This window comes from Halyomorpha halys, unplaced genomic scaffold (genome assembly GCF_000696795.3).
Source record: "Halyomorpha halys isolate HHAL.00 unplaced genomic scaffold, Hhal_1.1 Scaffold144.1, whole genome shotgun sequence".
Classification (NCBI taxonomy): domain Eukaryota; kingdom Metazoa; phylum Arthropoda; class Insecta; order Hemiptera; family Pentatomidae; genus Halyomorpha; species Halyomorpha halys.
This window is the reverse complement of record NW_027106983.1, coordinates 1,144,131-1,158,166: the sequence shown is the minus strand read 5'-3', so window position 1 is coordinate 1,158,166 and position 14,036 is coordinate 1,144,131. Positions and strand designations below refer to the sequence as shown.

Below are 14,036 nucleotides of genomic sequence, written 5' to 3'. Positions count from 1 at the left end.
ATACAGAATAATATTTATTTCACATATACTGAAATATTTTTCTCTTCTTTTATCATTGCATGAAGAGATCTAACTGTTGAAAATGAAAGAGTAGAAGAGTATCTAAAACACTGCAAACCTACATCCGAACAAGGGCTGTACTTACGTCTGCTATCTGGGTTTAAAACGGTGAAGTCTAAATTATGTGATGATGCAGTTTTCAAAGAATGTAAGATTATGTTTCTTTCTCAAATAATTATTTCAAAAGACCACAACTTTATTAAATAAATAATAATTATAATTTTTAAGTGTTGAATAGAAATCAGAGATGTTATGATAATGTAAAGTATGAAGTAATGTCTTGTATTGGACCAGAAGACTGGATCGAAATTGAAAATGCTACAAAAGTTTGCAAGTAAGAAACTATTCACAATTAACAAATAATAATTTATTATAAAGCAGTCTGTTATAAATCATTTTTTGAACTTAATGAATGCTAGATTTTTTATGTAAGCATAAATAAATATACTTACAAAAGAAGGTTGATGTCATTCCCACATATTAATCTTCAAATGGATCACTCTGTAACAATTTAAAATGATAAAAATCAGTTAAACTTCAAACCTGTTTATGTAAGTGTATTTATTATTATATAAATGCATAACTGGAGTGGATCATTTGAATAACTGGTTTCATAAATTTGAGAATTAAACATTTTTCTGATGTGACACCTGTTGATAATGTGAAAATTCCAATGGAATAATCTCTTTCTAAAGATAAATTATATCTTTACTAATTAACTAATTAATGACATCCCTATTATAATAAAACTAGGTTATTCTCAGTTACTCTGTAAAGCCATATATATATATATATATATATTGATTGTGTGTAAAGCAGCACTTCAACATTCTGGAGCTAAAAACAGCATTAGTTTGAATCTGGCCTTTGGTAGTTGGCTTAAATATTATAAAAGTGTAACAAATCTTGATATTCACATTCTGACTCTAATAGATTGATAACTCATAGTATTATCCATCCTTCTTGCCCTCGTTTGAATGTATAAAGATTTTAAACATAATAAATCAATTCCTTTACAACTTACATTTACCCTCTTGTACATTTATCCCCTTTTAATTTGAGTCCTTAAAAGTTTATAACAGTAGAATATAGAATTCAATGGTCCAGGCTTCATAAAATGTTTTTTTTTTAAACTTTCCAAATGTTAGCTATTGAACTGTGTTCTAGTTTTAAAATTGCGAATTAGTCTATAGATTGTTAGCAGAAAGTTAAAAAGAGTCCCGATGGCAGCAGAATAGACCTCTATATTTTCAGGGTTCAACTAACAGCATAAAGTTCAGAGACTTCAATCTGGTCAGAATCATATCTTGATGAATAATGACCTGGAAGTGTCTTCATGCTGATGCATCATGATTTGTACTGGACTATGGTATCAATTAAGCAAAAATTACCAGGAAGGATAGACACAATCTTTCCCTCCTATATCTATTAACCCATTTGAAAAAAATTCAATTAGAATAATTTCTTCAGATATTCAAACAGAGCGTAAGGTGTTGTAAAACTTAACTATGGCTGCTCAGTTTTACTGGGATAAGGTCTTATTCGTCTTGTGGAAGGCAATACCAGATCTCACAGAGTCAGACTTGAAAAAGGAATTCTTACAAGATCAAAATATTTTACGGCTGGTTTGGCTTTTTTGCTTACAAGATTAGAACTGTATCGAATGAAAACAAAATATACTAGAAAGATGGATTTCAGGATGGAGAATCCTTCGACAGATTCTGGATGAACTGTAGCAGTAATCTAGTAGGATCTCATTAGATAGCGGCAAAATGCTAAAAAGAAGCATACCTTAGATTGTTTACAGTAATTAATGCTTGAGGTTGACCAATAAGGTAGAAGAATTGTAACAAAAAATTTAGGTAAAACTTTTTCAACAACTTAATTTGGCTGTTATTTTTTCTCTTTTACAAAATTAAAAATAATTGCTCTTTTATAAATCATAAACATTAGAGTAGGAAGACAAGTGTCAGTAAAGTACATAATGTAGAAAAAATATGTAAAAGTACTTAACCAATGTAATAATAATAAGGTTATATAAACATAACAGAATATATAAATAAAAAAATAATAGTTAAAGAATATGTAAATAAAAGTCTAAAGAGTAAAAATCCTCCCACTCCTCATAACTACTTCCATCATAACCGTTCTATTGTCACTTATTTTTTTACATATTAATATTTCACTACTCAAAGTCTCAGTAGTACATTTGCAATTCTACCACTCATTACTGTATTTTTTTAAGGTTATATTCTGTTCTTGTTTACCAATAATTTTTTTAGTTTACTACGTCCCCTTTTTTTATATTGTTTTTTATCTATCATCATTTTTACAACTTCAGATGTATATTTCTATGTAACCTTATCATTTATTGCAATGTTAGTGTCTTGTTCTCATTTAGCCCTCATAAAGCCCTGCTAAATGGAATGAAACATCAGTAGCTAATGAACAGTTTTTCTGCTACTTTTGTACGTTTCTTGACCAATACCCTGACCATCTTCCAACAATCCTCACATTATGTCAAATAATACTCTTCCAATATAAAATCATTATAGAGAAAATAACTACATTTGACAACATACATTTGAAGAATGGAGGTAGTGGTGGGTACTTCCAAAAGGTAGTTAGGAGAAAATGCTTTCTCACACTGCAATGAATTCTGCAGATAAATTGTAATTTCTCAAACCAACAAATTTCATTTCTCCTCAGAGGATATGGGAGATTTTGAACCGAGCATCAGTCAGTGAATGAACTATACCTTCAGGATTTAAAGAACAAGTTCATTTAAGGATAGAAGATGGGAGTGGAGCAAGCCCAGAAGTCTAAAAAAAAAACAAGAGGAAGAGTTCTTGTACCAGGAAAACTCTTCAAAAAAGAATTGAAATTTTATGAATAAAAAAAATGAATTAAGGAAAATTTACAGCAGTGACTTTAGGCTAAACTATGCTACTGCAATACAAGCCCAGATCACTAAAGGCATGGCAAAAGAGAAAATTGACCCCAAGTGGGCAGACACTTATGGAGCACGCCCACACTCTGAAAAGTTTACACTTGACCCTTCAATGAAATGGAGTCAAAAATCTAGCTGTTGAGCATGATCCAAACTATATCACCTCCTTGTATAATTCCAATTCATTGAAACCAAAAAATCATGTTGAATCACTGGTCCATTACACATCTATGATCCTTTAAATGTTTTATTAAAAAAATAAAATAAACCTGTACTGGAATAACCCATGAAGGGTAAGAGGATTCAGTAATTTGTAAGGAAATACTGTTTCCTGAACAATGGTTGTACAAGATGATAATTTGTTTATAAACACATTCGACCACCAGGTTTTAGGCCAATTAAGGATGGCCACTGAATAGGGGCTGGATGTGTCCCAGGAAGGCTCCCAAATCCTAAGGTTGACTCATGGCTAATGTATCATAATAAACAGTTATCTGCCACAGACAGATTCAAACCGGGGATTTGTAACAGTGCCTAACTCACTGAGCTACTCTTGTATCCTGAATTATATGCAGAGTCCATTAAATATCTGAAGAACTAAGATTATTTTCATTTGATTTTATGAAAAGGCCCATATTTTTTCTAGCAGAAGGCTTGTTTGCAAGGTTTCAAAACAGCCTTTAATCTCTCAAACAGCAGTGTACATGACTAACCAATCAAAATTTCATCAATTCAGGTATCATTAGAATTGACACCCACAATATTACATTCAAGAAGACCTAATCTCAACACTTTAATTAGACTAACCATATAGAGATAACAAATTACCAACAAAATTTTAAACTATTTAATAGTGATACACAATTTTTATTTGGTAAGTTTCTTCAAAGTGTTGAAATAATTAGGTACTTCAATTTGAATCTGTGTTTTTCAGTCCTGATGACACTTGAATTGGTGAAATGTTGATTGCATGGGCGCATGCAGAGGGGAGCCACGGCATCCCCCCCACTAGATTTTTAGGACCCAACAAAAAAAAGAAAGAAAATAGTGAGCTTGTTGGATAGATGGTTATTTTTTTCTGGAAATATGCTATAATTAGGAAGGTAATGGCGGGGAATGATGGTGGCGTCCAAAAAATTTTAGGCGAAAAGTGAGAAACTGTCTTATATTTTCATAGTGCAAACCATTAGTTAAACCTTGTTGTTAACAATTTGAATTCAGTCATTTTATTTTCAATAATTTATTGTGATAACAGGTAATAAAACTTTAATAAATAATGATTGAATTTTATAAAGTAGAAATAAAATGGTGGGGGATGGAATGAGGAATTATATATCTTTCTTTTACCCAATGCTTCAGGTTGCGGTCAAAGAAAAAAACTCAAATGGTCATAAAACTATTTAATAAGAGCCAACGGTTAGCTCCACATTGCACGGCTTCATCAAGGCTGCAGATTGGAGGCAAGCAAGAAAAGATTTGTGTGTGAAATAAGTGGTTTTCATACTTCATCTGCAGCCCTAATGAAGCCCTGTAATGTGGGCTGAAATGTTGGCTCATATTATATAGTGTTATGACTATTTAATTTTTTTTCTTTGACGGCACCTGGATCATCTTCCTTTTAATATCATACACAGTCAATCATTATTCTTCAAATATATACATGTATTTACGTGTATGTGTGCTGAGGCCTGCTAGAGAGCAGGGGGCATTCAAGGGGGGCCTTGGCTAAATCCTGCAAACGCCAATGGTTGATTGGTTACTTATTTACATTTATTTGAGATAATTTATAAGATGTTGTAATAATGAGAATAATTGATATCAAAAATAATTTATAAGATATAATAAGAGCCTACGTAATATATTCAGGCGGAATGACTTTAAATTTCTTTTTCCCATAAAAGAAATAATAATACAGTCAAATTGAGTAACTATCAAAAGAATTTTCTTAACAACAACAATATAATAAATATATTTAAATCATTGAAAAGTTCATTAAATTTTGTATCAAAGTGGATATTTCATTAAAAATAGGAAAGAGTAACAGAGTAGTTGTGGGGCCCCAATGGCCATAACTTTTTTTTTTTTAAATAATTATTCTATTTTTCAGAATAATGAAAAGTGTGATGGGTTGTCATTATACAAAAACACTTGTAAATTGTGATATATTAGCTGCAGAAGTTTTAAATGAGCTTATGAAAAATATCATGAGCTCTGTCAAAGAAGTAAGTCATGACACATCAATAGAAGCTCGTTATTGGAAATAATTTTTTACTTAACTAAAGCATTTCAAATAACTGATCTGTTAAAAAGAAAAAAGCCAAAATTTCATTTTTTTTTTAGGTTCAATGCAAAAATATAGTTCAAGGAACATTTGTCAGAGATTTACGATCAATAGTAAAAGGAAGCACAACAAAACTTGTACCAGAAATATTATCAGTATTAATTTTAGCCCTTACCTTATTGTGAAAATAAAATATTATACAATTTAAAACTTATTTATTTCATACAAAAGATTTTAATATAGAGAAGTGTGTGCAACCAATGTAACCAGCTGATTTTGAATTATTTCCGTCATATTTAGGTATCTACATTATTGGTTTTTTTAAATTTTTTATTTAGTCAAAACATTTTCTTTCAACACTATTGATTTATCTATATTTATGGTTACTTTTTTATTGACTAATCATGCTGTAATTCTTTTATTCATTCTGATTGATATCTTGTTTTTTGTTCTTAGCCCTGATAAAGGCCTGAAATTCTGGCCAAAGCGTTGGCACTAACATATAAGTTTTTCGTATTTGTGTTCTTCACTGGCACACCCCAACCATCTTCTCCTCATTTGCATATATACACAGTCAACTATTAACTCATCATTAATTCCATTTTATATTTCAATGTCTGTCAAATATAACCAATTTAATAATTAATTCCAAAATTATTTTAAACTATAATAATTCATTATCTTTCAACAGTATCAAATATTTTATAATTTCTAATCATTAAAATTAATTAAATATATTACTAGAATCGTTTAGTATATTTGACCATTTAAAATTAAATTCTTAATTAAATTTTGTTTTTATAATAAATATACAATGAAAATTATTTATACATCAACCTATAATTAAATTGTTTAGACTAACTAATCAATTAATGCCAATGATAATAAGAAAACTGTCAAGCCATATTGGCTAATTAAGATAAAGGACATCAGCAGTAGCATAAATATGTCAAAAATATATCAACATTAAAGTTAAAGTGGGTTGCTAACTATGTAATAAGATATATGTATACATAATCTCTAAAAAATATCTAATCTAATCAAAATGTCAAAGTTTAACTTATAAATAACAGACTTATTAATATAATAAGCAATTACTTTACCAGTACATAAGTCTTCCTATTGGTTAATCATTTAACAAATATGTTTTCTGATTCTGAAAATTTTATAAAAATAAAGTTTTGTAATTACTAACTATTATTACATCATAAACTAAATAAAAATCTTTTTTTCAATATGCGAATTATCATTAAAAAGTTAATAGTTTAAAACGTATTTTTCAAAAGGTATTATTACGATGTTAAACAGAACACTCATTGCAAATCAGCCATCACATCTATCAAGCAGGTGTACCAGGCTGTACATCAGAGGAGAAAAAAATGAAATTATAGTTTCAAGCATCAATATTTGGAAATCTTTCTTAAGAAAAACTAATTTAACGTATTCTTTGAAAAAATAAAACCAATAACATAATGTTTTAGTGAAAATATAAAAATAAAGTATTGAAAAATTGATCGGTGTCAAATAATTTAATAATTTCAACACCAACATTCATTACAATCCGATAGGGAAAGTTATTCTAGTTATTAAATTTAAAAAGAAACAAGTAAAGTTTAATTAGTCAATCATACTATTAAATTTACTCTTATTTTATTTATTCCTGTGTAGGAGTCACCTTGTTCCCGCGTTAGTTCCATAGGCCATATCTACTTCACCCGCCACTGGTATAAAAAAAAAAGTGAATTACAAATTCATTAATCAGTTGGCCTACGAAAACATCAAAGTCGTTAATGTTAAAACAGCCTATCGTTGTCAGAAACCCAGATGTCAGTTTTGGTATCATTACCTTTATTTTTTGGAGGGCTTAATCGGAATCTGGGGTTGCCCAACCAAATTTTCAGGTGCGTTTTAAGATATTTGCAAAAAAGAAGCAAAATTTACAAACTTATTTGTTTCATTTCACTTATAACTTGGAAAGCCCAGGTGATATAAAAAAATCAAGTACGGTGCGCTGATCAGACAAATTTCACATACCACCCTAACATGCCACCCCAAATTTTGTGGAGATTAGTTAAAGAAAAAAAGGTACTTAAGAGGAATATTTTTTAAAAAAATCCTTATTTAAGCCGTTTCAGGCTAATTCAATGAGGATAAGACATAGCTGACCTTTGTTAAGCCGTATGCACACGGAGGTACTGAGAAGGAAATGATCAGGTGAATTACCAACTAGTTTATTTTGAGTCACCACCTGTGTAATACAGTGGGACAGAATGGAATGCCGCACACCATGCTACGAGTTATAGACTCGTCTGTGAATTTCAGACGAATCCATAACCAGTAGCACCTTCTCATTGTATTACACAGTGAGTGACTCAAAGTAAACTAGTTAGTAATTCGCGTCATTGATCAGTTTCTTTTTATTACCTCCGTGTGCATAGGCCTAAGTCACTTTTGGCAATGCTGGTAAACGTTATTGTTTGTCTAACGTCATTTCATATCTAATTCTGGAACAATTTATTATTATTATTTTTCAATTCTAGAAATAAAATTGTTTTGGCTCATTTTGTACTAAAATGACCAAAATTTGTACTAGACCTAAAATTCTAAAACAAAAATAAAGTTGGTAAAAATAGTAGCCTTCGATTCATACCATATTTCTGGACCCAATTTATAATTTTAGGCACTTATTCCACACAAAATTTAATGTTATTTTTATTAATTATAGAAGTTATATTAAAGTTTTCACTGGAGTGTTCCGTTAAAATTATAGGCCAAAAATTGAAAAACAATTCAAACATTTGTGTGGTTCCTCCAACCTCTCAACTTTGAAACTGGCAAACATAAGGTGTTGTTTTATGATGTCAAATGCATATATTATGACCATTTCCAGTATTCCAATACTTACTTCCAAATAGAATCCCTCGTTAACTGGCCTATATGTTTGGGAAGTTACTCAATTATTGTAGCTATAGTTCAGATTGTAAAACATTTACATGAATCAATGAGAAGCCCTAATGATTATGGTTAAAGCATTTTTGGCCATGTATCAGAAGTAGATATTCTGAGAAATTATAGGAATGAAAAAAAAAAATCAGTATCACTAGAAACAGATTATTATAATTAAAAAAAATAATTATAAAACACATTCAGAGGTTTCTTTATTATTTCAAATCATTGATCACGCATAACATTATTATTAAGCCTTGTAGAGTCTTATTACTTCATTAATTTTCTGAATACAACTATCTCCTTCAGCTTGAGCATTTTTATTGCGACTGCGTTTTCCTTTATCTTTTCCACTTTCACACCAAATTTTAGCTTCCTTCAAAAGTCCTTTACTTAGATAAATTAAACCAATTCTGTTGTAATATGTTGCCAGATCAGCATTATTAGTCAACTGCCCAAGTGTAACTGCACTAAGAAGATAGCGCAGAGCTTCATCTTTTTGACCTCCCAAAAATGACATTTCACTTAAGTTGAACAAAATCACCATTACCTAAAAATATATTCAATACCTTAAAAAATGGTTTATTACACTTAACATTGTAATCAATTGGAAGTAATGATTGTTTGCCTTTACAAGAGGTTTCTGAAGGATGATACCCAAATTTATTTGTAAAATATTTTCCATGGATTAGATGCAAAATGTTGTCACAAGGAACTAATTATTATATTTTTCCAGAATTGAGATCACTGTTTTGCTTAAGTAGTGCCACATCTAACAAAAAAAACTTTTTTCTATCAGAATTTGAAGTATCCTATAGAAGGTACTGTTTGAGCACCCTACTTTCTTGAACAGTCTGTAGGTGGGCACAGTAGAGAAAGTAACTTCTGTCTATGGGGGAATAAGTTTTTTTTACATCCAAATAAAAAAAATAAATCAAAACTTTTTCTTTTGTCAGATGTGCTACTATTTAAGCAAAGCAACAATATATGTATTGATAAAATTCTAAAAATAGTATGAAATAAAATTAGCCAGAAACAAGAAAAGTATAAGCTACACATGAACAATATTAAAAAATATTCTTGACAAAGAGAAGTGAATTTGAAGACCTTATGTTTATACTTAAATTACCTACATCAGAATAGGTTAAATAGTAAAAGGCCTTGGTGAAAACAAATTATAAAATGTAAAAAAATAAAAATAAAATACAAACAGAACCTGAGGAGGTAGTTGCAAGAAGGACCACTATACCAATATTTTTGTTTGAGCTAGCGCTACACACTATTGGGAGCAAAGCCATCTGTAACTTCTACCACCAGTTATTCCTCTGTTGTGCTATTTTTCTCCAGTTTCAGATACCCACAAAAGACCAAGTGTCATCTGTCACACGGTCAACCTAGTGCAGCCTAGGTATTCCGACCCATCTCTGACCATGTCTCAATGAGAAGGAGTTTTCTCAGTTGGTGAGTGACAAGAATTTCTTGTGGCTCAAGGATTTCATTTAAGTATGAAAGTTGGCAGTGGTTTCAGCCCAACTCAGCGGGGGAGGTCGAAAAACAAGAAGAGAACCACTGTCGGGAAGACTGCTGGAAGATGGAAGCAGCCATCTACTGGTAATATATCACATTTCTATGAGAAATATTATATTATGTACAATATTTAATTGCAGTAATGTGTTGTTACAAAGTCATGTATAAGATCTCACTACTACAAAAGCCCGTATTTCCAAAACGCAAGGGTATGGTTCAAAATGAATTAAGAAATAAGTTAAAACTGTAGGTAACAATGAAGCATCAGTTAAGGTAACAATAAAGCAATTTTAACAATAATTTCTCATAAAATATGAGCCACTTCTCAATGGCTGCGTAAGAGCTGCTGATCAGGCTTCAAATAATTAAATGATTCAATTTGAAATGAAAAGCAACTAACGATCATGTTTATCTAGGTAATATTTATTTACAAAAGCTTATTGTTTACCTGACTACTGAGCAATGTTTTTGTCCTGGTTGAGATTTTGTAAGCTGAATCAAAGCACTCCTTTGCTTCCAAGTACTTTTTATTGTTGCTCAAGTGTTTTCCATACCAGAAGAGACTATTAATCCAAAGTATTTCAGAGTCTTCATTACGAGTTTCTGACTGGCACTTGAATTTTTGAATCTCTAAGCACTCTCTTCAAAAAAACATTCCAAGCAATTGAATTAATAATTTATCAGAAACAATCAGTATGTAATCTAAACAAATATAGATGCTTTCATCAAATCATCAGTACACATTATGATTATACGATAATATCCTCATTATATACTTTAAATATTACAGACCATAGTGTTGTAGAAAATAGGTTTTATTATTTTGTTTGTAAAAAAAAAACGGAAGATGGCGAAACTGCTCTAGCATGGGATAGCTTGGGTCCATTGGGACTAGAACAGTCTGTCCTGGTGTCTATTGGTATATACAGACTCTTATTGTCTTTCTATATAAAAACCCTCCCTAAATTCACATAAATCTGATATTTATGTGTTTGTTCTTCTACAATAATACTATAAAAAAAAATTATTATTAATTTTTTATGAATTTTATAAAAAAAACAAATGATTTTTGATGCTGACATTAAACAACAATTTAATAATACTGAATATATTATACATAATGTATTATACTAATATTCTTTTTTATTGCATCCATTATTAAAGTATTCATATTAATTGAATTCCCAATCATTCAATAATAAAAATTTTTTTTGTTTATCCATCTATATTAATAGGAGAAATGATTGGAGAAATTTGTCGGGGGGTGCGGTCAGCAAAGAATAAAAGAAGAAATATTCTTGGGTGGTAAAATGTAACTCTTGTATGGAACATTGTGTTAAAATATATTTATTATTTTATGAATGAAAACAATAAGTGTTCATTTGTTTTGTATTCAATATTCTTTTTAGCAATTGCTGAATCCAGTATTGATTACAACTAACTTTCAAGAATTTTGAGTCCTTTTATGTCATTTTCTTGAACCATTTCTTTGTATTTTAATAGTAATTTTATCCAAGCATATGAGAATGAATAAGTTCATCCTACCACATCTTTCTGTTACCTATTGGATTTTTCCAACAACAACCTTCAGATTTTCCTTAAGGTTTTATATGATAGATAATCTATAACCTTATAGGTAAATATGTTGGAATTATTGTAATAGAAAAAGTAACACAACCTTTACAGAAAAAAAAGAAACATCATGCACAAAATTCTACTTTTCTTCAAAAATGTGGTTTGTTACATTCTTGTTCCAAGCTATTCAATTATGAATCCTTTTAACACAGACTAATTTTTCCCATCTTCCACAACCTATTTTTTGTTTTTTTTGGTCAGATACTCAAACATTCAACAGGAAAGTAACAGAACTAAAGTTTTATACCCTATTTAAGTTTTAGTTAATCAACAGTTTTGTTTTAATAATATATAATACAATAATAAACATCATAATAATAAATAATGAATATTTCCCAGTAATAACAAAGAATAAATCATAGCAAAATTTTTTGTTGACAGGTGATAACAAAGAAATAAAGTTGATTATGAGCAATAATCTATGTGCATATCTGCTAATATAATTTATGCACATCACTTTTGCATTTAAAATTGATGAAAATAAGTATTTTTATTCTTTACATCATCTTTATATTAATATTAGTTCAAAGCTCCTTGATATAACCTAATTACATCTGATATCCTAGAGATTCTTCATCGAAAAGCCATCCTATTTCTCACCTACATATATATAAAGCTGTACTCCATTCAACATATTTTTCTGACCAATGAACATCATCTGTAGCCAAAATGATGCCCAAATCCTAAAGGCCACCAGAATATCCACCATCCTACTGGCCTATCTTTCTTTTACCTTTTATCCTGAAAAAACCTTCTGAAACTTCTGTACCCTATCCTAGATTCTAATCATATAATCCCAGATCACCAGTTGGAATTCTGTACATTCCACTCCATTATCCAGCAATGTCACTGTGTAGTGCACATTATCTTGCCTTCATTAGCGGGAGGAATCTACTATAAGGGATTCTTTCTCAACAGGCTTTTGATTGAATCTGACACCCAGAGCTACTTTACAAACTCAGTAAATTTCTACCCCCTACATATTTTCTCATTATCTGATCCTATCTCACTGGTAGATTATTCAAAGTGAACAATAATAGTTCCTATTCATCCGTCTTCTCTCGGTTCACTGGTGTTCAAGGTAGTATCCTTGGTCCCATCTTCTTCACAGTCTATGCTCTATTCAGTTGACATCTTAACTAATCCTAACACTATCCTCATCATGTATGCCGACGACGCATGTGTACTCTCAGCTGATGGTAACCCATTTATTGTATCCCAAACCCTCCAATAAAGTATTACAACCCTTGAAGAATGGTGTCAAAACTGGAGGATTAACATAAATACCACCTACAAATTTCATCAAATCATCTTTACCTTTGAAACATACGGATTGCCATACAGTATCTTTTAATAATATTCCACTTAGTCTTTTTTGAACAGGTCCTCAACCTTGAACTAAATCCGGACAAACAACTAACTTAGAATCCTCATACAAGACTAAAAAGACGGAAAACTGTATATTGATTCCAACTGTTACAACACTTACTAGAGAAACGATCCATGATTTCAATCCATTACAAAACATTGATCTATATGACTATAATAAGACTAATCTGGAAATACGGAGTTGAGCTTTAAGGCTCCACTAAATCATCGAATTCATCCTGTATCCAATCCTAACAATCCTTCATAAAATCCTCAATGCTTCTTACCTTGTCACAAATAAAATTATACATAAACACCTCACTGTTCCATATGTAGCAGATCTAGCCTGAACCAGGTATCAATCCTTCCATTCTGAACTCCTTTAAAACCCAAACCCACTAATTTCTAACATTGTTTCCTCTTCTATTTCTGACATTCCTCTGAAGCACCCGAAAAGAATGGCCTCAAGACCTTCTAATATTGAAATCTCATACGAATGCTACCAATGGACAGTTTCTCCACAAGTCTGTATCTTGACATTGTAATTAACATCACATTTACTAGATGTGTTTTTATGTAATGTTGTAAATTTCAATAAATAAATAAGAAAAAATATATTAGTTTTAGAACCATATTTTTAATTTTTTTTTTAGCAAATTTATTTATTAGTTTATACTTTATTTTAATACATATTACTTTATTAGTTATTATATGTTGAAACATTTATGGGTTATAATTCTTGATAGTTAAAAATATTTTTTATTATTGAGGACAAAGTAATGAAAAATTCTGATTAATAAATATGCTTTAGACATAAAGATTTTAAAAATAAAAAACTTAATTATAATCTTCAGATTAATAAAAAACAAAACTTACTTGAAATTTTCTTCTGCATCTCTGGAAAATCCTAGTTGACTTAATATTCTAGCCAATTTTAAGCGAAATTGAACTACACTGTCATGTTTTGGCTCAGTACCAGAGCTTATCAAATATTTTATGACCTTCTCCAAAACATCTTTAGCTTTTAAAATATTCCCTTCTTTATATGCAATGGTTGCAAGCATATCATAGGCACAACAAACCCCAACTGTTGGCTCTGTCCCACATAATTGGACAACATTTTGTAAAATTATTTCAGCCTTCTTTGGTTCTCCATGCTAGAAAAAATAAATAAATATTTTACATGCTACAGGTAATAATAGTTTAAATTGTAACAAAGGCAGAAAATATCTTTATATATATCATTCAATAATAAAAATTTTTTTTGTT

At 30.2% G+C, this 14,036-nt stretch overlaps 1 protein-coding gene across 1 annotated transcript in view; it reads right to left on the bottom strand.

Annotated features, from left to right (window-relative positions):
- Nucleotides 1-8,432: 8,432 nt before the first annotated feature.
- The window catches only part of LOC106678464 (tetratricopeptide repeat protein 19 homolog, mitochondrial), an 8,846-nt gene continuing 3,242 nt past the window's right edge, over nucleotides 8,433-14,036 (bottom strand). Inside the window, exons 2-4 of the mRNA XM_014416977.2 lie at nucleotides 13,644-13,924; nucleotides 10,213-10,405; nucleotides 8,433-8,787 (exon numbers count right to left, since the gene is read on the bottom strand). Of these exons, the coding sequence (XP_014272463.1) occupies nucleotides 8,488-8,787; nucleotides 10,213-10,405; nucleotides 13,644-13,924 (774 nt within the window). The 3' untranslated portion in view covers nucleotides 8,433-8,487. The remainder of the gene's footprint in view (nucleotides 8,788-10,212; nucleotides 10,406-13,643; nucleotides 13,925-14,036) is intronic.